Source organism: Bos javanicus, chromosome 5 (assembly GCF_032452875.1).
Source record: "Bos javanicus breed banteng chromosome 5, ARS-OSU_banteng_1.0, whole genome shotgun sequence".
NCBI lineage: Eukaryota > Metazoa > Chordata > Mammalia > Artiodactyla > Bovidae > Bos > Bos javanicus.
In genome coordinates, this window is record NC_083872.1 from 37,535,215 (window position 1) to 37,562,991 (window position 27,777).

The window sequence follows — 27,777 nt, forward strand, 5'->3', positions numbered from 1 at the left end:
AAAATTTGATTTTCACAAGTTTTGCCAGTTTTCTCACTGCGTTTATAGCAGAGAACATTTTCAGACATTCTTGCTCTGCTATTTTCACTGATGTCACTCACCCCTCAGGATCGGCTTTGATAGATGGATTTTTCTCATCATAGTTTATATTTTCCTGTCTCTTTGCGTGCTAGTTATTTTTATTGTGAATTTTGATTGTTATTGTGTTGGCTACTGGATAGTTTTTATTCTTGTATCTGTATGTATATTTTGAACTTTGTTCCAGAATGTAGTTATTTTGTTTGTAAGCAGTTTGCTCTTTTCTTGTCTAGCTCTTACAATTTTTTTATGTGAGACAGGTGCGTTGTGACACTGGTCTTACATAAAGAAAATCCCAAAGCATTGTTTAGGCCTTCCCTGGTGGCTCAGATGGTAAAGAATCTGCCTTCAATGCAGGAGACCTAGATTTGATCCCTGGGTCAGGAAGATCCCCTGGAGGAGGGCATGGCAAACCACTCCAGTATTCTTGCCTGGAGAATCCCATGGACAGAGGAACCTGATGGGTTAAGTCCATGGGATCAGAGAGTCAGACATAACTGAAGTGACTTAGCATGCTTGCACAGTGCATTGTTTAGTCTAGGGTTAGCTATTCCCCTCTACTGTGCCACAAGACCCTTTTGAATACGGTACCTATTGCTGCATGTATATAAGGTTTTACAGTCTGAATGAAGGGAACTGACACTGTATCTGGTCCTGTGTGAGTGCCAGATACAGTGATTCATTTTTTGATCAGTCCAACCTTGGCCTCAGTTGGTGTCCTCACATGTTTACACTAGTCTGAACTCTGCTGTCCCACTGGGGTCCCTTTCCTTGTTCCAAAACCTGGGCACTCTCTCAAGGCAGGAAGCTGGAGGAATTACAGGGTCACTTTGTTTCCCTCTCCCAGGGACCACTATCCTTTATCGCCTAATATCCAGTGTTTTAAGAGCTATTGTTTTATATATTTTGTCCAGGTGTTTCTGTTGTTTTAGGTTAGAAGGTAACTCTATTCCTTGTTATTCCTTTTTCCTGGAGTCAGAAATTTGTTTGCCCATTTTTGCTCTGGATCTTTCATTTATATCTAAATCACTTACCTATTCTAGTCAATGGTAATATACATCACATTGTGTGTATGAAGATAGATGTATGCTAAACTTATATAGAGTTACAAGTATGTTAACACTAATAAATGTTCTTTATTTCAGTTAAGAACCATTGATGTTTCATTTTTCCAAATCTGTGCTTATCAGGAGATAACTTTTCATTCAGTTAAGCTATTCTTAAATATCAACAAGAAAAATAAGCGAAGTAAAAAAAGAACCCAAATGAGCAAAAAACATAGGCACTACAAATAGTCAGTCCTGAATCCAGATCCTTTCCATTTACTGGGAAAGTTGCCTAATGTCTCTGAACCTTTGTTTACCCATCTGTAAACGAGGCTAATATATAGGATTGTGTGGGGAAACTCTAAGCAGTGAACCCTTAAATTGAAGGGCATCTTCTTCACCCCTTGTAACACTGTATTTTTCAGTGTGCAGGTAACTGTGGATTTAATTATCGACAAAGGATTACATATTGCATTGGGGTCCAATCTATGGAGAAACATAAGCTTCATGAGCTGTGGCCTATAGACTATCGAGTATGCCCTGTGCTGCCTTCCCCTCAGGTTTACAAATGCAATTTTAAGACCTGTTTGCATATGGCCACTTGGAAAGTCGGAAAATGGAGCAAGGTCAGTATGTAATTATGCATTTAAAATCTTATGAATGAGACTTTCTAGTTGTGGGGTGCATGGCTATCTGCACATCTATCTAGATATCAGAGTTGACTCATACCCCTGTTTTCTAACAATCACTATCCGTTATTTGTACAAATATCTAGTCTCTATGTTTCCTATAACTTGGTTTATGACTAATCCTGTGTCTGTTCCTCAGAGAGCCTGGCACAGTGGCTTGCATTTTGAGCAATACTTAAGCAGTATTTTTTAGTTCAGTGAAAAAGTAAATAAATGTAACATATGAGTAATACAGGTTATTTGCACCCTGCTCCATTTCCAATCTAACTGATAGAAAGCAGGTAAATATTGCTATGCAAACTTAACCTGTTTCACTGAGTAAAAACTCAGGAGTTTGAATAACCATCATTAAATAATATTTATCAAGGATTTACAACATATTGCTGAGATAACTATACAAAATGAAGGGAAAGAAGTTAGTAACCAAGAAAGAATAGATTCAGTCTATTAAGGATTAATCCCACTTGTGACTCTCCAGCCTCCTGGACGTTACTGATCATCAATTTGTTCCAAAAGGACCTAGTCAGGGAGGAGGAGATGTGTATTTACTGGCCTTATTATCCGTCTTATAGTTTACCTTCCAATTTTGCTCTATTCACAGTGCTCTGTGACTTGTGGAGTTGGGATGATGGAGAGAAGAGTGGAATGTATGGCCGATAATGGTCTGTCCAGTGATTTATGTTTAAAGCATTTAAAACCAGATGCTCAAAAGAAATGTTATGTCAGTGACTGTAAGTTAAGACTTCAAAAATATATTTAGAAACTAAGTATTTTAAAGAAGTTTTAGTTAAAATTTGAAAAAAATATTTAGAGTAGTCATAAGCTCCACAAAATGAAGGTTTCTTTTTTCAGAGTATAACAATATTGGTATAATTAAGTTAAATTCATGTTGTGTCTGTAATATGTTCATTGTTGATAAGTTGTACTCACTTGTCCTTGAAGGTAAAACATTTACCAGCTGTAAAGAAATACAAATGAAAAACAACATTACCAAGGATGGTGACTATTACCTTAACATTAAAGGAAGAATAACAAAGGTATTACGTAAACAGTTTCTATTTGATTTTAACACTGACCATTGACTTTGAAACAAGCTTTTCCAGATCTTTGCATTTTCCCTTTAGATCTATTGTGCTGGCATGCACTTGCAGAACCCTAAGGAATATATATCATTGGTCAAAGGTGAAGAAGACAACTTTTCTGAAGTGTATGGTTTTAGGTATGAGCTATATTTTGCCTTCTCTGTGCATTTTTATGGACCATAAAGAGAATTAGAAGTTCCAGAGATCAGAGTGGTAGTTGAATAGCTCGCAGTGGGACAAGTAATTTAAGAGCAGGTGGACATATTAGGACATAAGCCAGATGTTGTCCATGCCTGTTCAGTAATAAAACTTTGGTTATTAACATGTACTCACAGAAAGACTGAATAAGGGGATGCTGTGGGTGAGCAATGGGACAACAGAGGAGGGTAGAATTTAAGACCTGTGTATGTTTTCGTAGAAATCAAGTTCATTTCGGTAACAAAAGCTAGGAGAACTACAGCTGAATTATTTTTCTACAAACTGGTCTTGAATTTCCCATTGATCATTTTGTACATTAACCTTGAGTGATTTTTACTTCTTTCACATTTAACTTGTTGACACAAAAAATATTGAAGAGGGTTTCTTTTTCCCTCCCACTTCCAAAGTTACTATTTACATTATGGTCTAATAACTGTACCTAACACCAAAATATTCTAATGTTGTTATAGACTACGAAATCCATATGAATGTCCCTTTAATGGAAGCAGGAGGCAAGACTGTGAATGTAAAAATGACTATATGGCTGCTGGACACACTGTTTTTAGCAAAATAAGAATTGATCTTACTTCCATGCAAATTAAAAGTAAGTACTAAATCTCTAGTTGTATAATGAGAAACATTTATTTGCTGGTGCAAGTTTAACAATATGCTATATGGTGTATGTGGTGACTGGGGTCTAGCATAGTACAATAATTACTTAAAATTTAAAAAAAAGTGTTATTAGCTACATACTTCAATTCAACAGTATAGACCTTGGGAGTTCTTAATAAAAATGTGGTGGTAATGACACTGTTATTACTAAAGATACTGTTGTAGTAAAGATATCGCCCTTCCGAGGTATAACCCTGTACCCTAAAATTCCAAATTACATTAAAAACAAGGAAATCAATATTTTAAATGTAGTTGTATAAGCTTCCTGGAAAGGTTTAAAGTAATAATTAACATTAGTTTCAGGTGACAGTTTGTCTAATATTTTCTTATACTTTGTCTGTTTTGATTTTTTTAACGACCTTATACTAGATAAGGCAGTATTTCATCATATTGTTACAAGTGATAAAATTAGGATACACTTACAGAATTAAGTGACTTGCCCCACTTCTTGGAGTTAGTAACTGGCATTGCAGAGATAAAGTCCCTCCCACCCACAATCCCAGATTATGGACCAGCTGCCTTTCTAGGAATCAATTTACAGAACAGTAAAGTTGAAGTATATTTATGAACCCTGACATACACTGACCATCAGACAGTCTACCCTCCTGGATATTACATAGTGACATGAAAAGGCAAAGAAGTTCATTTCAGAAGCAGAAACTCTAAATCAAAATTAAATCACCAAAGCCTAGCACAGTGCCTAAATCATAAAAAGAAACAAAAAAATGTTTGTTGAGACAGTGAATGCATGAATACGTAATCTCTAACTTGCAGTCATATGATGGTGAACTATTACTGTCAGTAATAGTGGCTACCATGTGCTAAACACCCACCGTTACTGTAGTGGGTAAGGATTATGCTGCTTTGGATATGATCATAAACTGAAGTTAGACTCCTGAGTGTAAGCTGTCTGCATCTGGTTACTAGTCTGTGACCTTGGGCATGTCTCTCTAAGCCTAAAGTAAGATGCCTCTCAAGCTTTTTCTTTTTTTTTTTTTTTATGTCTTCTTTCCTTCTTTTCTTTATTTATGTTTTGTTTTTGGATAGAATTAAGAGATAATACTTGCAACATACCTAGTAAATTCCCTGTAGGTAGTAAGTGCTCTATAAATAATGTTATTATTTAATAATATATGCTGTGTCAGCATTGCTGAGTAAATAATGGACATTTAGGAACTGATTTGCTGTTCATTAACTTTTTATTTTTCATTCATTTATCTAACAAACCTGCCATTTTGCCAGGCATTGGGCTGGGCTCTGAAGATACAATATTAAATGTATACACTTTCCACTTGCTTTCATTGTCCTTCCTCAGACTTGTGTGCCAAAACTCCAGTCTTGATTAAATTAAACCTTGCACCTGCTCTGCATCTGCACCATGAAATTTGTGTGTGGCAAATAATACACAGGCCTCCTGACTGATTTACTTTAAATGCTGACTCCTGAGCTTGCATGGACCCTACTCCATTCCTCCTCCACCCCTTTCAATGTCTAACTCACAGCTTCTTCTCCAGCTTCAAGTTTCTAAAATTTCTAATACCTCCACTCTAGTCCCTAATTACTGATGATCTGTTTCCTCTCTCATTGAGAAACTAAGAACAACAAGAATGGAATTTCTGCAAACTACCACTGAAATGGTGCAGGACCCTATGGTCCTTGCCCTTCATGTTCTCAGCTTGCCTTCTGTCTGTAGAGAAACTTTAGCCAAAGAGTAAGTTTAATCAGAGAAGTGAGAAAATGCAGAAACAAAGGAAAACAGTCAAAGGAGACCAATAGTCATTAAGCAAAGTCAAAGATCTTTAGTTTCTCCCAAAGTGAAAGAAAGTAAAGTCGCTCAGTCATGTCTGACTCTTTGCGACCCCATGGACTGTAGCCTATCAGGCTCCTCCATCCATGGGATTTTCCAGGCAAGAGTGCTGGAGTGGATTGCCATTTCCTTCTCATTTCCTTCTCCAGGGGATCTTCCCAACCCAGGAATCGAACCTGGATCTCCCACATTGCAGGCAGACGCTTTACCGTCTGAGCCACCAGGGAAGCCCAAGGGCTATAGATAATATTCTGAGCCATATCCTTTGAGCTGTCTTATAGATACTGAAACTCCCACCATGTTGAAGAAGATAACTACATGATGATCATCAGACTGTAGCTGTGACATAAGCTGCCACAATTTTGAGAACTGGCCTTAAAGAAATGGGAAGAAACTGATCCTGGAACTAAAGACTGTGTGTGTGTGTGTGCATGATGCTTCAGTCGTGTCTGACTCTTTGCGACCCCATGGACTATAGACCTCCAGGCTCCTCTGTCTATGGAATTTTCCGTGCAAGGAGTGGGTTACCATTTCCTCCTTCATGGGATCCTCTTGACCCAGGGATCCAACCAGAGTTTCTTATGTCTCCTGCCTTGGCAGGCAGGTTCTTTACCACTAGCACTACCTGGAAAGCCTGGAACTAAAAACTAACTGTACTTAAAACAATCAGGATGACTCTGATCAGACTACTGCACGACTAATTCCAAGATGACTCTCAGAGCTGACTGTGCTGTTTTTGCATGTAGCCCCCTCCCTCTGTCTATAAAAGCTTCTGCCCACTGACTGTCAGTGGTGGGGGAACCAGCTTGTGGATAGGAGCCTGCCCAGTCCTCTGGTTGCTGGTCTCTGAAATAAAGCAACCTTTCCTTTTCACCACACTTAACTATTTGGGATTCCCTGGTGGCTCAGATGGTAAAGAGTCTGCCGGCAATGCAGGAGACCTGGGTTCAATCCCTGGGTCAGGAAGATCCCCTGGAGAAGGAAATGGCAACCCACTCCAACAGTCTTGCCTGGAAAATCCCATGGACAGAGGAGCCTGGAGGGCTACAGTTCATGGGGTCACAAAGAGTCAGACACGACTGAGTGACTTCACTTTCTGACTCTTTATTAGCTTGAGACCTGGGTTCAATCCCTGGGTCAGGAAGATCCCCTGGAAAAGGAAATGGCAACCCACTCCAATATTCTTGCCTAGAAAATCCCATGGATGGAGGAGCCTGGAGGGCTACAGTTCATGGGGTCACAAAGAGTCGGACATGACTGAGTGACTTCGCTTTCTGACTCTTTATTGGCTTTAGAGTGGCAAGCAGTTGGATCCCACTTTTGGTAACATCACAACTACTAACCCACCTAAACCTTGACCTAGACTTTGCCTTCTCTCCTGGTTACTGTGGATGAACTGTTCCCGCTCCCATTTGAGGCAACCCTCTCTACTTGTGCTTTGGGTTTCTTGCTTGGAACCAACTCCAGAACATTATTTCAGCAAGCTTTCCTTTCTCTCTTACATCACCAGTTTTTCCTCCATTTCTCTAAATCCAGTGACAAATTCTTGGTTTTTATTTCACTCGATCCATCAGCAGCATTTGGCTTCCAGGAGTCCACACGCTCATCATTTGGTACCTGTCTTGGTCACTCTTTCTTCCATTTTTCTCACTGTTTCTCAACTTGGTTCTTTATCTTCTACAACAATGAGTATTGAAGAAATTCAGGACTCCATCATTTCCTTAGAGGTCTCTTTCAACCTACAGATTTCAAACACCATCTGTTAAATGACAGTCCCAAATGTATAGCTCCAATTTGGACTGCTGCCCTGAATTTCAAGAGTCAACTCCCTTCTCAGCATACATACATCTAATAGGTACCTGACAATGTATCCACAACTCAACTTTCAATGTTTCTTCACAAAAACTCCTTCTACCCCTAATTTTCACCATTTCAATATATGGCAACTATAATCTTCTAGTTACTCTTGTTGAAACATAGCAACATCTTTAACTCCCCCCTTTCTCTCACACCTGCATGCCATCCATTACCAAGTTCTACAAGCCAGATAGGGGACTTTCATCAGAGCCTGATGATGTTGGCACCTGATCTTAGGTTCTAGAACTGGGAGAAATAAGTTTCTGTTAAGACACCCAGTCTTTGAGCTTGTTAGGGCAGCTTGAGCTAAGACACACACCAAGTCCCTCTTTGATATTCCTCATTAGCTACTACCTTGATAGAAGTCTATATTATTTTTTTCCACCTGAATTCTTATACCTATGGAGTGGCATCCCTGTTTACTCTCGTAGTGCTCAAGTTCCTTTTTACCTTTCCTCCTACTCCTGACCTAGATTCTCTTCTCAGCAGAAAAGCCAGAGTGATCCATAAAACAAGCCATGTCATGCCTCACACATGATCTGCTTTCATCTTTTTAACAATTCCAACCTTTGCTCAAAACTCTCCAAACATCTCCCATCTAACTCATAAAATAAAAACCTTGCCAGTGGCCAGTAAAACTCAACACGACCTTCCCAACCCATTATTTTTCTGCTCCTTCCCTCCACATTCCTCCCGTGCATGAACTGCTTCAGACACACTTGTCCCTTTGCTGTTCTTTCAATACATCAAGCATCTACCCCATCCCTCCATAAAGCCTTTGCACTTTCTGTTCTATCTGCCTAGAATGATTGTCCCACAGTTATATGTTGGATTTACCACTTAATATTTTTTGAGTCTCTGCTTAAATATACTTTCCCAATGAATGCATCCTAGACCCTCTCCATGCCTAAACTTCCTTTTCCCCTGTCCTTTTCCTGGTTGTTTATTTTTCCTATAGCAATAATCACCTGTAACATATGATAGTATCTACTCTGTTACTTATCTCTCTCTCTGGTAGCACTCAGAGTCCATCGGGCCCTGTTTCATTCACTTGCAGTACTTATAATAATGCCCAATACATAATATGTTCTGAAGAAATATTTGCTGAATGAGTCAACTTTCCTCAAGAAGCTATCTTCAGGAAATCTTGAAGCCAAATTTGTATTAACCAAAGAGAGAAAATGGAGTTTCAGGAGGCAAAGACATCTTGAACAAAGCATGGGATGGTGAAGCATCTTGGTTCCATCAGTGATTAAGTCATCCAGTTTTGCCTAAGCATAAAATGAGTGGATGTTGGTAGCAGTTTGTTAAAGAATTTCCCAGAAAGAAGATCATAAATGACAATGTATACTAAACTATACATTGAATTTATATATTTTTTTTCTTTTGAGTTATGAGGACCTTTGGGGTAAAAGTATAAGCAAAGGAGGAAACAGACTTATTTGGAGGGAAAACAAATTTTATCCATGAAGATGATTAGAAAGCTAATATTATTAATAATATAATAGTTCAGATAGAAAGTGATGAGGGTCTAAATTATTAAGGACAAGGTTTAAGACAGAGAGCATGAGAACCTGAGAGGAATATTAAAGAGGCACACTCTGTGATTTTCTAACAGACAGAATATGGGGATTTGTGGCATGAAATGTTAATTGTGACATGAAAGGATAATTGCATTTAGCTTGGGACCTGTTATTGTTCAGTCACTCAGTTGTGTCTGACTCTTAGCAACACCATGGACTGCAACATGCCAGACTTTCCTGTCCTTTACTTTCTGGAGCTTGCTCAAGCTCATGTTTATTGAGTTGTTGATGCCATCCAACCATCTTGTACTCTGTTGTCCCCTTCTCCTCCTGCCTTCAATCTTTCCCAGCATCAGCATCTTTTTCAGTGAGTCGGCCAAATATTGGAGCTTCAGCCTCAGCATCAGTCCCTCCAATGAATATTCAGGATTTATTTCTTTTAGAATTGACTAGTTGGATCTCCTTGCAGTCCAAGGGACTCTGCAGAGTCTTCTCCAACACTACAGTTCAAAAGCATCAATTCTTGGGCTTTCAGCTTTCTTTGGACTCTTTAAGTGAAAGCTATTTTGGGGTTATCCAGGTAATGGTGTAGGAGACCACAGCAAAGGATGATTTGAAAATTGTGTCTGTTTGCCTCAGCCTAACCCTAAGTGACATACATAAGCAATGGGTAAATGTTCAACAATCAACTCTTAACAACCAGGGAAAAAGTTTGATTTGTATTATTTTTCAGTTTCTTGAGGTATATATTCCCACCACGACCAATTTTAAGCTACCATCATGAGCTTATTTTGCATGCAGATAGGAAAAGACACACCAAACTTGTTCTCATGATTGGGTACAGGCTGACCTGGCACACCACGGAAGGCCTCCTGGATTTGGAAACTACTCTTAGAGATATGATAAATATTTCCAGAGATACTACCTTTGGGGATTGCCTCTAGGGGACTAGTGTCATCACTGGGGCATGCAGTGGTCTTGCAGTCTTCTTGAAAAGTATTTGAAACAACGTTAGCAGAGGTGAAATCCACTGACTGAATGAACATTAGTTGTAATATTAAGTGGTTTAAGCATCAAAAAGTGATTGGTCCAGCTTATCTTCAGGGTTTCTCCTATTTTTGAGCCAAGATCTCTATTTTTTTGATACTTTATGTAGAATCCCCAGCATTTTTTCCAATCAAGAAATTTTGTTAACATCATTAGAAAAAGTAAAATAGGAATGAAATAATAATATAATGTAATAATATAAGAAATCAAAGAAATAGCATACTTTTTAGCTGGGTGTTTTTGAATTCCCTAAATGAATTGATAATGTGTACTCTCTATAAGCACTTGCATATTGCTTTGTCATAATTTATCTTTTTTAAAATTTGTTTGTTTTTTTGGTCACACCACAGTTTGTGGAATCTTAGTTCCTGGACCAGGGATTGAACCTGGGCCCTTGAGCAGTGAAAGCACTGAGTCCTAGCCACTGGAATTCCCTATTTATCTTTAGTATGTGTCTTGGTGTGTTCCTCCTTGGGTTATCCTTCCTGGAACTCTCTGTGCTTCCTGGACTTGGTTGACTGTTTCCTTTCCCATGTTCAGGAAGTTTTCAGCTATTATCTCTTCTAATATTTTCTCAGGTGCTTTTTCTCTCTCTTCTCCTTCAGGTACTCCTATAATGCAAATATTGGTGTATTTAATGTTGTCCCCAAGGTCTCTTAGTCTGTCTTCGTTTCTATTCATTCTTTTTTCTATATTCTGTTCTGTGGCAGAGATTTCCACCATTCTGTCCTCCAGGTCATTTGTCCATTCTTCTGCCTCAGTTACTCTGCTGTTGATTCCTTCTAGTGTACCATTCATCTCTGTTTGTTTGTTCTTTAGTTCTAGGTCTTTGCTAAGCATTTCTTTCATATTCTCAATCTTTGCCTCCATTCTTTTCCCAAGATCCTAGATCATCTTCACTACCATTATTCTGAATTCTTTTTTTGGAAGGTTGCCTATCTCCACTTCATTTGCTTGTTTTTCTAGGGTTTTATCTTGTTCCTTCATCTGGGATATAATTTTATGCATTTTCATCATGATTAACTTTATCTAATGTGGTTTTGTTTTAGCTGCTTTAAAACTATCCTTCTTCTTGCTTCTACTTGTTTGCCCTTTGATGGATGAGGCTAACAGGCTTGTGTAAGCTTCTTGATGGGAGGGAATGGTGATGGTAAAAACTGGGTCTTGCTCTGGTGGGCAGGGCCTTGCTCAATGAAGCTTTAATTCAGTTATCCACTGATGGGTGGGTTTGTGCTCCCTTCCTGGTAGTTGTTTGGCCTGAGGTGACCCAGCCTGGAGTCTATAGGCTCTATGGTAGGGTTAATGGTTAACTCCAAGGGGGTTTACACTGGGGGACCTTCCAGTGCCACCATCCCTGTGGTAAGTCCCTGCCAACCCATGCCTCCACACCTATTTATATTTAAATAATGCTTCTTCTAATTTTGTTCCTTGACCCCACTTTATCTATTTTAGATATTCACTATGATCTAAAATACAATAGAGCACATATTTAGCTTTTAAAACATCTGGATTAGTTACAGATGTCCCTGCCATTTTTAGGGCAGTTTTTGAGATGAACATTTTTATGTTAAATAAAAATTTGAGAGCCTAATCTATGTTATATATGACAATTGTGCAACAGTTTTGCTTAAGTTTTGGATTAATTATATGAATGTATTTAAGAATATAATGTGAAGACTGTATGTTTTGTATTCAATGAAGATTTGAATACAGTGTCTTAGTGCTGAAAAGTTTCATTTATTATTTTCTAGCTACAGACCTTCTTTTTGCCCAGACAATATTTGGAAATGCAGTTCCATTTGCCACAGCTGGAGATTGCTATAGTGCTGCCAGATGCCCACAGGTATTTCATATTTGTTTATTATTTTCGCACTGAAAAAAATTAATAATATTTGTCCTCATTTATTTTCTTGACCACAGTACTGCAAAAACATAAGTAAATAGAAAATGCTAACTTCTTAGATGAAATTTATTGCAAAGCTTATAGATAAACTTTGGAAGAAAAGCATCTTTGCTAATATTGCATTTGTTTGAAAGGTATAATATAAGAATTTAAAATAGTTTAGATCCTGTTTCTCCTTCCACAATGCTTTATTATTTTTAATCTTTCCACTTAGTTCCTAGAAATGAATAGACATATATTACAAGGTAAAGAAATGCATCACAAGCATGTGACTTTCATTACACTGCTACTAACATCAGTTATTTTAGCTTCCTGGGCCTGTAACATTCTCAGAATAATTTTCTATTATTTGTGAAGTAATACATTTCCATGTCTTCTTGGTTTTATTCTTTCTTTTCCAGGGTCCTCTTCATATATTTTTTTATGTCACCTTTGAGATTTCTAGTACAAAGTGTGTTTTCTAGAAGAAATTTACTATCTCATTTTTAATAAAGGATTTTATAGAGTTGTTATGAGCGAGCAATATTTTTATAATAAGATGGAGAGATAAAAGCTAGGTGAATATAGCATCATTAGGTAGATTTATTGAAAATTTTAAAATCATGCACAGGAGGACTAATTATAATATTGATGTCATTTTGAAGACAAGTAGTCAACAGTTTGCTTGTATTGTCTCTTCCAGGAATTTTGTATTCACAATTTCCATCAAATGGCATAGAAGATATGCTTAATGTTAAAAAAAAGAGGACTTTTTCTGTATTAGAGAAGTGCACTTAAAGGAGGTCACTAGAACTATAGGCTCAAATGAATATGAAAAAAGTTAACTGAGATAAATATATAAATCTTAGACCCAGAAATACAAATAGAACCTGGTAAAGGGATATGAGGGCTACCCTGGTAGCTCATTCCAGTACATTTTAGTCAGTTCAGTTCAGTCACTCAGTTGTGTCTGACTCTTTGTGACCCATGGAATGAAGCATGACAGGCTCTCCTGTCCATCATCAGCTCCCTGAGCTTGCTCAAATTCAAGTCCATTAAGTTGGTGATGCCATTAAACCATCTCATCCTCTGTCATCTCCTTCTCCTCCTGCCTTCAGTCTTTCCCAGCATCAAGGTTTTTTCCAAAGAGTCAGCTCTTTGAGTCAAGGGGCCAAAGTATTGGAGCTTTATCTTCAGCATCGATCCTTCCAATGAATATTCAGGACTGATTTCCTTTAGGATTGACTGGTTTGATCTGCTTCAGTCCAAGGACTCTCAAGAGTCTTCCCCAGCACCACAGTTCAAAAGCATCAATTCTTTGGTACTCAGCTTTCTTTATAGTCCATCTCTCACAACCATACCTGACTACTGGAAAAACCATAGCTTTGATTAAACGGACCTTTGTCGAGAAAGTAATGTCTCTGCCGTTTAATATGCTGTCTAGGTTGGTCATAGCTTTTCTTGCAAGGAGCAAGCATCTTTTAATTTCATGGCTAGAGTCACCATCTGCAGTGATTTTGGAGCCCAAGAAAATAGTCTGTCACTGTTTCCATTGTTTCTCCATCTATTTGCCCTGAAGTGATGGGACCAGATACCATGATCTTAGTTTTTTGAAGGTTGAGCTTTAAGCCAACTTTTTCACTATCCTCTTTCACTTTCATCAAGAGGCTCCTTAGTTCTTCTTCGCTTTCTGCCATGAGGGTGGTGTCATCTGCATATCGGATGTTATTAATATTTCTCCCAGAAATCTTGATTCCAGCTTTTGCTCAGTTCAACTCGGCATTTTCCATGATGTACTCTACATATAAGTTAATGAAGCAGGGTGGCTATATACAACCTTGTCTTACTCCTTTCTGGAACAACAGACTGGTTTCAAATCGGGAAAGGAGTATTTCAAGGCTGTATAGTCACGCTGCTTATTTAACTTATATACAGAGTACATCATGAGAAATGATGGACTGAATGAAGCACAAACTGGAATCAAGATTGCTGGGAGAAATATCAATAAACTCAGATATAAGATGACACCACTCTTATGGCAGAAAGTGAAGAAGAACTAAAGAGCCCCTTGATGAAAGTGAAAGAGGGGAGTGAAGAAGTTGGCTCTAGTGCACTGGGACGACCCAGAGGGATGGTATGGGGAGGGAGGAGGGAGGAGGGTTCAGGATGGGGAACACGTGTATACCTGTGGCTGATTCATTTTGATATTTGGCAAAACTAATACAATTATGTAAAGTTTAAAAATAAAATAAAATTAAAAAAAAAAAAAGAAAACTAAGATCATGGCATCTGGTCCCATCACTTCATGGCAAATAGATGTGGAAACAGTGGAAACAGTGACAGACTTTATTTTGGGGGGCTCCAAAATCTCTGCAGATGGTTACTACAGCCATGAAATCAAAAGATTCTTGGTCATTGGAAGAAAGTTATGACCAACCTAGACAACATATTAAAAAGCAGAGATATGCTTTGCCAACAAAAGTCTGTCTAGTCAAATCCATGGTTTCTCCAGTAGTCATGTATGGATGTGAGAGTTGAACTATAAAGAAAGCTGAGCACTGAAGAATTGATTCTTTTGAACTATAGTGTTGGAGAAGACTCTTGAGATTCCCCTGGACTGCAGAGGATCCAGTCAGTCTACCCTAAAGAAAATCAGTCCTGAATATTCATTGGAAGGACTGATGCTAAAGCTGAAACTCCAATACTTTGGCCACCTGATGCAAAGAATTGACTCACTAGAAAAGACCCTGATGCTGGGAAAGATTGAAGGCAGAAGAAAGGGACAACAGAGGATGAGATGGTTGGATGACATCACTGACTTGATGGACATGAGTTTGAGTAAGCTCCAGAAGTTGGTGATCGACAGGGAAGCCTGGCTTGCTGCAGTCAATGGGGTCACAAGGAGTTGGACACGACTGAGTGACTGAACTGAACTGATATTGATTTGGCATACTGTACAAAGAAAATTTCAAATAAAGGTTTTGACTTTATGGTTTGTAGAGAAACACAAATGCCAGCTACGAAGCAGGAAAATTCCTTTACTGAGTAAGTGGTTGAAAAGAGCATCTTTTGTAATACTAATTATCCATCTTCCACTGTATTTAATGAAGATGTGGCCTGTGTTCATTTTCTTTCCCCACAAAAATGCATTCAGTACTGTACAAGCACAAATCTAGGCAAAGGAAGTGCCTAGATCACAAGTTTTGAGAAAACTCCAGGAGTTAATTATAGACAGGGAGGCCTGGCAAGCTGTAGTCCATGGGGTCACAAAGTGTCGGACATGACTAAGCAACTGAACTGAGATGTTCTTCTGGAATTCTATTATTTTTTTTAGGATCCAATGTATGTTGACAATTTGATCTCTGGTTCCTCTGCCTTTTCTAAATCCAGCTTGAACATATGGAAGTTCTTGGTTCACATACTGTTGTAGCCTAGCTTAGAGAGTTTTGAGTATTACTTTGCTAGTGTATGAGACGAGTGCAGTTGTGTGTTGAGGAAACGTGGTCCAAGGAGAAGGGAAGGGCAAACCACTTTACTATTCTTGCCTTGAGAAACCCATGAACAGTGTGAAAAGGCAAAAAGATACGACAGTGAAAGATGAACTCCCCAGGCAAGTAGGTACCTAATATGCTACTGGAGAAGAGTGGAGAAATAGCTCCACAAAGAATGAAAACAATGCCCAGTTGTGGATGTGACTGGATGTCAACACAAAGAATTGAACACTCTTTGCCATTGCCTATCTTTGGGACTGGAATGAAAACTAACCTTTTCCAGTTCTGTGGCCACTGCTGAGTTTTCCAAATTTGCTAGCATATTGAGTGCTGCACTTTAATTGCATCATCTTTTAGGATTTGAAGTAGCTCATCTGGAATCCATTTTAGTTCGCTGATCCCTAAAAAATTGATGTTTACTCTTTCCATCTCCTGTTTGACCACTTCCAATTTACCTTGATTCATGGGCCTTCCATTCCAGGTTCCTATGCAATATTGCTCTTTATAGTAGTGGACTTTACTTCCATCACCAGTCACATCCACATCTTTCAGTGTCATATCTTTTTGCCTTTTCACACTGTTCATGGGTTTTTCAAGGCAAGAATACTGAAGTGGTTTGCCATTCCCTTCTCTACCTGACCACATTTCCTCAATACTCTCTACCATGACCCATCTGTCTTGGGTGTCCCTGCATGACATGGCTCATAGTTTCATTGAGTTAGACAGCACTGTGATCCAAGTGATCAGTTTGTTTTCTGTGATTGTGGTTTCCATTCTGTCTGCCCTCTCATGGATAAGGAAAAGAGGCTTGTGGAAACTTCCTGATTGGAGGGAATGGCTGTGGGGGAATCTGGGTCTTGCTCTGATAGGGAGGGTGCACAGTAAATCTTTAATCCAATTTTCTGTTGTTGGATGGGACTGTGTTCCTTGCCTGTAGTTTGGCCTGAGGCCAAACTTGATGTGGAAATGGGGTTCCATTAGCTCAGTCAGTAAAAAGTCCTGACAGGAGCCTGTCAGGCTACAGTCCATGGGGTTGCAAGAGTCAGACAAAACTTAGCAGCTAAACCAAATGGTGATAATGGCAACCTCCTTCAAAAGGACTCATGCCAGGGCTGTTGTATTCAGTGCCCCGACCCCATGGCAGGCCACTGTTGACCCACATCTTCACTGGCTACTCCAGGACACTCACAGGCAAGTCTGGCTCAGCCTCTTGTGGGGTCACTGCTCCTTTCTCCTGGGTCCTGGTGCACACAAGGTTTGGTTTGTGCCCTCCAAGAGTCTGTTTCCCCAGACCTGTGAAAGTTCTGTAATCAAATCCCACTGGCTTTAAAACTCAGATTCCCTGGGGGTTCCTAAAGGAAATCAGTCCTAAATATTCATTGGAAGGACTAATGCTGAAGCTGAAGCTCCAATACTTTGGCCACCTGATAGGAAGAGCTGACTCATTGGAAAAGACCTTGATTCTGGGAAAGACTGAAGGCAGGAGGAAAAGGAGATGACAGAGGATGAGATGGTTGGATGTCATCACCAACTTGATGAAAACATGAGTTTGAGCAGGCTCCAGGAGTTGGTACCAGACAGATAAGCCTGATATGCTGCAGTCCATGGGGTCACAAATACTTGGACATGACTGAATGACTGAACTGAATTGAACAGGCAGCTCACCTGCAAGCAGGAGACCCAGGTTTAATTCCTGGGTCGAAAAGTTCCCCTGAAGGAGGGACAGGCTACACACTCCAGTATTCTTAGGCTTTCCTGCTGGCTCAGTAGGTAAAAAATCCACCTGCAATGTGGGAGACCTGGGTTTGATCCCTGGGTTGGGAAGACCTCTGGAAGAGGGCATGGCAACCCACTCCAGTATTCTTTCCTGAAGAATCCCATGGTCAGAGGAGCCTGGCTGACTACAATCCATGGGGTTGCAAAGACTCCGACATGACTGAGTGACTAAGCACAGCACACAGCACAGTGATATGAAAGTGACTTCAATTCAGTTCAGTTCAGTTGCTCAGTTGTGTCCGACTCTTTGTGACCCCATGAATTGCAGCACCAACTCCCGGAGTTCACTCAAACTCATGTCCATCGAGTGAGTGATGCCATCCAGCCATCTCATCCTTTGTCATCCCCTTCTCCTCCTGCCCCCAATCCCTCCCAGCATCAGAGTCTTGTCCAATGAGTCAACTCTTTGCATAAGGTGGCCAAAATACTGGAGTTTCAGCTTCAGTATCATTCCTTCCAAAGAACACCCAGAACTGATCTCCTTTAGAACGGACTGGTTGGATCTCCTTGCAGTCCAAGGGACTCTCAAGAATCTTCTCCAACACCACAGTTCAAAAGCATCAATTCTTCAGTGCTCAGCTTTCTTTACAGTCCAACTCTCACATCCATACATGACTACTGGAAAAACCACAACCTTGACTAGATGGACCTTTGTTGGCAAAGTAATGTCTCTGCTTTTGAATATGCCATTTAGGTTGGTCATAACTTTTCTTCCAAGGAGTAAGCGTCTTTTAATTTCATGGCTGCAATCATCATCTGCAGTGATTTTGGAGCCCCCAAAATAAAGTCTGACACTGTTTCCACTGTTTCCCCATCTATATCCCATGAAGTGATGGGACCGAATGCCATGATCTTTGTTTTCTGAATGTTGAGCTTTAAGCCAACTTTTTCACTCTCCTCTTTCACTTTCATCAATATGCTTTTTAGTTCCTCTTCACTTTCTGCCATAAGCATGGTGTCATCTGCATATCTGAGGTTATTGATATTTCTCCCAGGAATCTTGATTCCAGCTTGTGCTTCTTCCAGCCCAGCATTTCTCATGATGTACTCTGCATATAAGTTAAATAATTAGGGTAACAATATGCAGCCTTGATGTACTCCTTTTCCTATTTGGAACCAGTCTGTTGTTCCATGTCTAGTGCTAACTGTTGCTTCCTGATCTGCATACAGATTTCTCAAGAGGCAGGTCAGGTGGTCTGGTATTCCCATCTCTTGAAGATTTTTCCTCAGTGTATTGTGATCCACACAGTCAAAGGCTTTGGCATAGTCAGTAAAGCAGAAATAGATGTTTTTCTGGAACTCTCTTGCTTTTTTGATGATCCAGAGGATGTTGGCAATTTGATCTCTGGTTCCTCTGCCTTTTCTAAAACTAGCTTGGACATCTGGAAGTTCACGGTTCACGTTTTGCTGAAGCCTGGCTTGGAGAATTTTGAGCATTACTTTACTAGCGTGTGAGATGAGTGCAATTGTGCAGTAGGTTTTTTCATTCAACCACCCTAAGTCCAATATGACTCATGTAGACCATGTAGTAATGTCTAAACTGCCCAGTATAATTCTAAGGTACCAAAACAATGTTGAGACCAAAAGATTTATTTGTACTTGACACTGGAATATTATATTTATTTAAAATTTTCTGCCTGAGAAAGATAAAATTTTAATCTATCTAGGTGTAGAATCAGGGGGGAAAAGGGGAAGGTCTAAGTCATGTTTTGTAAAGAAAATGAAGAAGGTAGCCAGGAAAAGGGGTTAGATTAACTATCATTAAGTATGTTGAGAGTGCCATGAGAGAGCAGTGGCATCGGTATGTGTTACTCAAGGAGATATTAATGGGACAGAAGATTCCAGCTTAAGGTAAAGAAGACTTTTGTCAGAGAGAGTTTTCCAGTAAGGAGACACTCTGCAAAATCTGAGGCCTCAGTAAATCACTAATTTTTATCCATATTTTTGTAAATTGATCTTGTATTCTGCAAGCCTGCTAAGTTCATTTATTAGTTGTAATAATTTTTTGTTGGATTCCTTAGGATTTTCTGTATACAGAGGAATGTTATCTACAAATAGTTTTACTTCTTCCTTTGCAGTCTGGATTTTTTTTTTTTTAATTTCTTTATCTTGCCTCATTGCACTGTCTAAAACTTTGAGTATACTGCTGAATAGAAGTGGCTACAGTGGACATCCTTGTCTTATTCTTGATTGCAGAGGAAAAGCATTAAGTCCGTTATTATTTATTGTGTTAGTTGTGAGTGTTTTGTAGATGCCTTTGATCAATTTGGGAAGTGCCCTTCTATTCCTAATTTAAGTGGTTTTATCATAAATGTTGTGTGTGTGTTCAGTCATGTCTGACTCTTTGTGACCCCTATGAACTGTAGCCCACCAGGCTGCTTTGTCTTTGGGATTTTCCTGGCAAGAATACTGGAGTTGGCTGCCATTTCCTCCTCCAGGGTATCTTCCTGACCTGATCAAACCCATCTCCTGTGTCTCTTGCTTCTCCTGCATTGACAGGCAGATTCTTTACCGCTGAGCCACCAGGGAGGCTCATTATGAATGCTGGATTTGTCAAATGCTTCTTCTGCATCTGTTGAGATAATCCTGTGGTTACTGTTCATTACTATAGTGATAGTGAAATGGTGTATCACACTGATTTTTGTGTGTTGAAGCAGTTTTGCATTCCTGAGAGAAATCCTTGATGATATCTAATCCATTTTGTATGTCACTAGATTTGGTATGCTTTGTTGAGAATTTTTTGTCTGTTTACAGAAAAGATAGTGGCTTATCATTTTCTTTTTTTGTGATGCCTTTGTCCGGTTTTGGTATCAGGGAAATACTGGCTTCATAGAATAAATTGGTAAGTACACCCCCACTTCTAGTTTTTTGGAAGAGTTTGTGAAAAAGTCATGTTTGGTGGGATTCACCAGCAAAGCCATCTGAGCTTGGGCTTTTCTTTTTGAATGTTGTTTTATTTACTAATTCAATCTCTTTATTTATTGTGGATTTTTTCAGATTTTCTAGCTCTTAAGTCTATTTTGGTAGTTTTTTTCCCCTAGGAGTTTGTCCATTTCATCAAAGTTATCTAAATTGTTGGCTTACAATTGTCCATAGTACTGCCTTATAATCCTTTATAGTCCTGTAAGATTTGCAGTTGTTCCTGATTTCAGTGATTTGAATCTCCTCTCTTTTCTTGATTTTGTTCTTTTCAAAAAACCAACTTTTGATTTTGCTGATTTTCTCTGTAATTTTTCTCATTTGTTTCTTCAGTTTCCACTCTATTCATTATCATTTCTTTCCTTCTGCTTGCTTTAGATTTAATTTGCTCCCCCCCCTACCTTTTTTTTTTTTTTCAGTGCTTAAGGTAGAAGTTTAGGTCATTGGAATGAGAGCCTTTTTATCTTTTAATATGGGCATTTACAACTATAAATTCCCCTTTAAATACTTCTTTTGCAGAATTCCTTAAGTTTTGGTGTTGTGCATTCATTTTTATTCATCTTGAGTGTTTTCTATTATCATTTGTGATGTCTTATTTGACTCACTGGTTATCTAAGAGTGTGGTGGTTTTGTTCTTGCATCACTGAGTCTTGTCTGACTCTTTGCAACCCCATGGACTGCAGCACACCAGGCTTACCTGTCCTTCACTATCTCCCAGAGTTTGCTCAAATTCATGTCCATTGATTCAGTGATGTTATCTAATCTTCTCATCCTCTGTTGTGAATTTCCCACATTTCCTTCTGTTACTGATTTCTACTTTCATTCCATTGTGGTTGGAAAATACATTTTGTATTATTCAATCTTTTGAAATTTATTGAGGCTTGTTTTATAGCATAGCATATGGCTATCCTGGAAAATGTGCAGTGTGTGCTTGGAAAGAATGTGTGTTCTGTTGTTGTTGGGTGAAGTGTTCTCTGGATGTCTGTCAGGGCTAGTTGGTTTAAAGTATTGTTCAACTCTTCCATTTCCTTGTTGATCTCCCTAGTTATTTTATCTATTGAAACTGCAGTTATTATTGCTGAATTATCTACTTCTCACATCAATCTTTTAGTTTCATTTACTTTGTATGTAATTTATTTGAGATTTTTATTGCACATGATTGTCTGTTTATAATTGTCATAATTTCCTGATATATTGACACTTTTGTCTTTATAAAACGTTCCCTTTTATCTGTAGTATCATTTTATGTTTTAAAGTCTAATTTATCCGATATTATAGTGGCAACTCAGCTTGTTTATAGTACGTGGTATATATATTTTCCTCCCATTTGCTTTTGACTTATATAATTCTGACTCTTAATACTGTCTCCTACAGAGAGCATTTTGTTGAATTTCTGCCATTTGATTGGACTGTTTAATGTTATTATTGATATATCTGTATCTTTGCCATTTTGTTTTTTATATGTCATATCATTTCTGTTCCCTTTTTCTGTTTTTTAAAAATTCAGTGAATGTTTTCAAGTGTAACATTTTAATTTCTTTAATAATTTTCTCACTATGTTTTTTTTTAATTTTATTTTATTTTTAAAACTTTACAATATTGTATTAGTTTTGCCAAATATCGAAATGAATCCGCCACAGGTATACCCGCATTCCCCATCCTGAACCCTCCTCCCTCCTCCCTCCCCTACCTCCCTCTGGGTCATCCCAGTGCACCAGCCCCAAGCATCCAGTACCATGCATCGAACCTGGACTGGCAACTTGTTTCATACATGATATTATACATGTTTCAGTGCTATTCTCCCAAATCTCCCCACCCTCTCCCTCTCCCACAGAGTCCATAAGACTGATCTATACATCAGTGTCTCTTTTGTTGTCTCGTACACAGGGTTATTGTTACCATCTTTCTAAATTCCATATATATGCGTTAGTATACTGTATTGGTGTTTTTCTTTCTGGCTTACTTCACTCTGTATAATAGGTTCCAGTTTCATCCATCTCATTAGAACTGACAGCAAACATTATCCTCAATGGTGAAAAATTGAAAGCATTTCCTCTAAAGTCAGGAACAAGACAAGGGTGCCCACTTTCACCACTACTATTCAACATAGTTTTGGAAGTTTTGGCCACAGCAATCAGAGCAGAAAAAGAAATAAAAGGAATCCAAATTGGAAAAGAAGAAGTAAAAGTCTCACTGTTTGCAGATGACATGATCCTCTACATAGAAAACCCTAAAGACTCCACCAGAAAATTACTAGAACTAGTCAATGACTATAGTAAAGTTGCAGGATATAAAATCAACACACAGAAATCCCTTGCATTCCTATACACTAATAATGAGAAAACTGAAAGAGAAATTAAGGAAACAATTCCATTCACCATTGCAACGAAAAGAATAAAATACTTAGGAATATATCTACCTAAAGAAACTAAAGACCTATATATAGAAAACTCACTATGTTTTTAATTGCTTTCTTAATAGTTGCTCTAGGGCTTATAGTGTACATCTTAATAGAATTTACTCCAGATTTATGTTACCTAATTGCAGTGACATAGAAGTATTACTCCTACATATACTTTTTGCCCTTTCCTTTTCTGTTGTTGTATTTGTAACGCATACACCATCTAACCTATATAACAAACCCACAATACATTTTTATAATATTACTTTATATAATTTGGGGCTTCCCTTGTGGCTTAGCTGGTAAAGAATCCACCTGCAATGCAGGAGACCTGGGTTCGATCCCTGGGTTAGGAAAATCCCCTGGAGAAGGGAAAGGTACCCACTCCAGTATTCTGGCCTAGAGAATTCCATGGACTGTATAGTCCATGGGGTTGCAAAGAGTCAGACACGAGTGAGCAACTTTCACTTTCACTATATAATTTTATATCTTTTAGAGGTAAGAAATGAGAGAACTTAAATTTCACAGAGTTTTTTTGTGTGTCTGTGAAACTTTTTGCTTCTCTTCATTTCCTCCTGTGGATTTCAGTTATCAGCTGCTTTCATTTAATTATTCCCAAACATCTTTGGTTCCACCTGCTTCATTTGTGGCAATCTTTTCAAGTATGTTAAATTTCTGTATGTGTGCTAAGTCGCTTCAGTCATATCTGACTCTTTGCAACCTATGCACCATAGCCAGCAGACTCCTCTGTCTGTGGCATTCTCTAGGCAAGTATACTGGAGGTTGCCATGCCCTTCTCCAGAGGATCTTCCCCACCCAGAGATCAAACCAGTGTCTCTTACATCTCCTGCATTGGCAGGTGGGTTCTTTACTACTAGCGCCACCTGGGAAGCCCACGTTTCTGTATATTACTGGTCAATGGTATAATTACATACATGCTGGTTTAAACAATTACTTTTAAATAAGTTGAGAATAAAGAAACATACAATTATAATGTCTTTTATAGTTGCTATTGATGAAATTATCTTTACTTGTATGCTTTACTTCTGTGGCAACTTTAAATTCATTCCCTAAGTCTGTGAGTCTAAATATGCCATCCCACTGTCCTCTGGCTTCTAGATGAACAACAGAACTCAGCAATTTATCTTACTGAGATTCCCATATATGTGCTTATTTTTCTGTAGATGCTCTCAGATTTTTTCCTTTGTTTTTGACTTTCAGCATCTTTCTTGTGATATATTTGGATATGGATCTCTTTGTGTCTACTCACTTGGAATCCGTTGACTTCTTAGATGTGTAGATTAATGTAGTTTCACCAAACTTACAAAATTTTCAGCCAGGATTTCTTCAAATATATTATCTGGTCCTTTTGGTACTTCCATCATCCATGGTTTTGTGTACTTATGGTGTCCCTCATTTCTCTGAGGCTCTATTTATTTTTCTTCATTTTTTTTTTTTTTTGCTACTTTTTCAGCTTGTATCATCACTATTGGTATCTTTTCAAGTTTGCTGATTCTTCTGCCAGCTCCAATCTGCTGGTTGATCCCCTCTAGTGAAATTTTATTTTGGTTATTGTACTTTTCAGCTCCAGAATTATCCTTTACGTCTTTTTATAAATATAATGTTTATCTCTTTAGTGATACTCTCTTTTGATGAGACATTATTATCATTTTTCTTACTTTTTTAAACATGGGTTTTCTTTAGTTCTTTGGACATATTTTTAATAGCTGCTTTGAATCTTTATCTGCACACTCTGACATCTGAAACCTCTCAGAGGCAGTTTCTGCTGCCTTTTCTGCCGTTATATGAGTCATCCTTTCCAGTTTCTTTGCATGTGTCACAATTTTTTGTTGAAAATGGATCATTTTAGATAGTATATTTTAGCAACAGTGGATGCTAAATTTCCCTTCCCCTTTAGGATTTGTTGTTTGCTTAGTTGTTTATTTGTTTAGCTCCTTGACTGGGCTATTTCAGTGACATATATTTCCCCTGTGATATGTAGCCTTTAGTGTCACTCCTCAGAGGGCTCAGCCTGGGACATGTACACAGTCACCCAATCCTTCTGGAAAGACAGTGTTTTTAGCTGGGCTCTCTTTGATGAAGTTTCTAGCTGGTCTGCCTCTACTGATATCACACTCAACTCTTACCCACTACTAATTGGTAGATGATGGCTCTGTTCTTTCAATAACATCCTGGAGGCATAAATTACTCTATGGTCTGAGCCAATTAAACTCAAGCCCCAGGGCCGGCGTAGGCTTATAGGTCAGTCTTTGAGGTCAGGTCAGAAAAACCTCAAAAAGAGACATTCTTAGCTATCTCTTTCCCTGATTTTCTCTGTTAAACTGAGATCTGACCTACTGTTTTGCTTGTTACTCTCATCCAGTTACTCCCATGCTCCTCTTAACTACACACCACTAAAATCTTTTCTTTTTTTTTTTTTCAATAGCCCCTTTAGGCTTGAACTTTCTCATTTTCTGTCCCAAATACTCAGGCTACTTAAGAAAATCTGTGAAACTCTCTGTTCTTACAACTTGATTTTTCCCTGAGGAAGAGCCTTTGCACCCATTCTGTGGATTGAGTGGGTAGATCCCACTTTGCAGATCTAGATCCCCAGTCTATAAGCAGAATGATGGGTCAGGATATTATTCCCTGGTCTTTTCAGCTTGTACTGCTCAGCATGAAACCTGTGCCCTACCAGTGATTTTAAGTGGGAATGATTCAGGCCTTGAGTTCTTGGCCAACATTGCCTGGGGCAGATCTCCTGACCACTCAGTAAGGACTGAGTGGTGGACAGGAGCTGCAGATCTCTGTAGTTCTTACCTCTGATCCAGCTTCTGTAGCACAGAGCTGGGTGAGATGAGGAGGGCTGGTGTCCTGCCTGCCTCCTGCTGCCCTTGACATATACCCTGGAGAAAGCTTATCCCTAACAGAGAGGTGGGGGAAATAAAATCCTCTATTCTTAGCTGTACCCATGAAGAGTGGAGCTATCATCTTGCTGAGGTGGGGAAAAGAGAAGACAGGCCATAGACAGGTCATGGTTCAAATGTCACAGATGCTTACTCTTCTAACCTATATTTCATAGATTTTCTTGAATGTTTCTCCAACTGTTGTATAACCTTAGGATGATTTCAGTCAGTACAGTCACTCAGTCATGTCCGACTCTTTGCGACCCCATGAATCGCAGCACGCCAAGCCTCCCTGTCCGTTACCAACTCCCGGTGTTCACCCAGACTCATGTCCATCGAGTCAGTGATGCCATCCAGCCATCTCCTCCTCTGTCGTCCCCTTCTCCTCCTGCCCCCAATCCCTCCCAGCATCAGAGTCTTTTCCAATTAGTCAACTCTTCGCATGAGGTGGCCAAAGTACTGGAGTTTCAGCTTTAGCATCACTCCTTCCAAAGAAATCCCAGGGCTGATCTCCTTCAGAATGGACTGGTTGGATCTCCTTGCAGTCCAAGGGACTCTCAAGAGTCTTCTCCAACACCACAGTTCAAAAGCATCAATTCTTCAGTGCTCAGCTTTCTTCACAGTCCAACTCTCACATCCATACATGACCACTGGAAAAACCATAGCCTTGACTAGATGAACCTTTGTTGGCAAAGTAATGTCTCTGCTTTTGAATATGCTATCTAGGTTGGTCATAACTTTCCTTCCAAGGAGTAAGCGCCTTTTAATTTCATGGCTGCAGTCACCATCTGTAGTGATTTTGGAGCCCAGAAAAATAAAGTCTGACACTATTTCCACTGTTTACCCATCTATTCCCATGAAGTGATGGGACCGGATGCCATGATCTTCGCTTTCTGAATGTTGAGCTTTAAGCCAACTTTTTCACTCTCCTCTTTCACTTTCATCAAGAGGCTTTTTAGTTCCTCTTCACTTTCTGCCATAAGGGTGGTGTCATCTGCATATCTGAGGTTATTAATATTTCTCCCGGAATTCTTGATTCCAGCTTGTGTTTCTTCCAGTCCAGCGTTTCTCATGATGTACTCTGCATAGAAGTTAAATAAGCAGGGTGACATTATACAGCCTTGACGTACTCCTTTTCCTATTTGGAACAGGTCTGTAGTTCCATGTCCAGTTCTAACTGTTGCTTCCTGACCTGCATACAGATTTCTCAAGAAGCAGATCAGGTGGTCTGGTATTCCCATCTCTTTCAGAATTTTCCACAGTTTATTGTGATCCACACAATCAAAGGCTTTGGCATAGTCAATAAAGCAGAAATAGATGTTTTTCTGGAACTCTCTTGCTTTTTCCATGATCCAGAGGATGTTCGCAATTTGATCTCTGGTTCCTCTGCCTTTTCTAAAACCAGCTTGAACATCAGGAAGTTCACGGTTCACATATTGCTGAAGCCTGGCTTGGAGAATTTTGAGCGTTAGTTTACTAGCATGTGAGATGAGTGCAATTGTGCAGTAGTTTGAGCATTCTTTGGCATTGCATTTCTTTGGGATTGGAATGAAAACTGACCTTTTCCAGTCCTGTGGCCACTGCTGAGTTTTCCACATTTGCTGGCATATTGAGTGCAGCACTTTCACAGCATCATCTTTCAGGATTTGGAATAGCTCAACTGGAATTCCATCACCTCCATTAGCTTTGTTCGTAGTGATGCTTTCTAAGGCCCACTTGACTTCACATTCCAGGATGTCTGGCTCTAGGTCAGTGGTCACACCATCGTGATTATCTGGGTCGTGAAGCTCTTTTTTGTACAGTTCTGTGTATTCTTGCCATCTCTTCTTAATATCTTCTGCTTCTGTTAGGTCCATACTATTTCTGTCCTTTATTGAGCCCATCTTTGCATGAAATGTTCCCTTGGTATCTCTAATTTTCTTGAAGAGATCTTTAGTCTTTCCCATTCTGTTGTTTTCCTCTATTTCTTTGCATTGATCACTGAAGAAGGCTTTCTTATCTCTTCTTGCTATTCTTTGGAACTCTGCATTCAGATGCTTATATCTTTCCTTTTCTCCTTTGCTTTTCACTTCTCTTCTTTTCACAGCTGTTTGTAAGGCCTACCCAGACAGCCATTTTGCTTTTTGCATTTCTTTTCCATGGGGATGGTGTTGATCCCTGTCTCCTGTACAGTGTCACGAACCTCATTCCATAGTTCATCAGGCACTTTATCTATCAGATCTAGTCCCTTAAATTTATTTCTCACTTCCACTGTATAATCATAAGGGATTTGATTTAGGTCATACCTGAATGGTCTAGTGGTTTTCCCTAATTTCTTCAATTTAAGTCTGAATTTGGCAATAAGGAGTTCATGATCTGAGCCACAGACAGCTCCCGGTCTTGTTTTTGCTGACTGTATAGAGC

The 27,777-nt window shown here is 39.1% G+C and overlaps 1 protein-coding gene across 3 annotated transcripts in view; it reads left to right on the forward strand.

Annotated features, from left to right (window-relative positions):
- Positions 1-27,777, forward strand: part of ADAMTS20 (ADAM metallopeptidase with thrombospondin type 1 motif 20) — a 218,501-nt gene that overhangs the window by 171,902 nt on the left and 18,822 nt on the right. For all 3 annotated transcript variants that reach the window (XM_061416399.1, XM_061416400.1, XM_061416401.1), the window contains 6 exons: positions 1,550-1,750; positions 2,415-2,544; positions 2,756-2,850; positions 2,938-3,032; positions 3,564-3,697; positions 11,751-11,842. In XM_061416399.1, the coding sequence (XP_061272383.1) occupies positions 1,550-1,750; positions 2,415-2,544; positions 2,756-2,850; positions 2,938-3,032; positions 3,564-3,697; positions 11,751-11,842 (747 nt within the window). The remainder of the gene's footprint in view (positions 1-1,549; positions 1,751-2,414; positions 2,545-2,755; positions 2,851-2,937; positions 3,033-3,563; positions 3,698-11,750; positions 11,843-27,777) is intronic.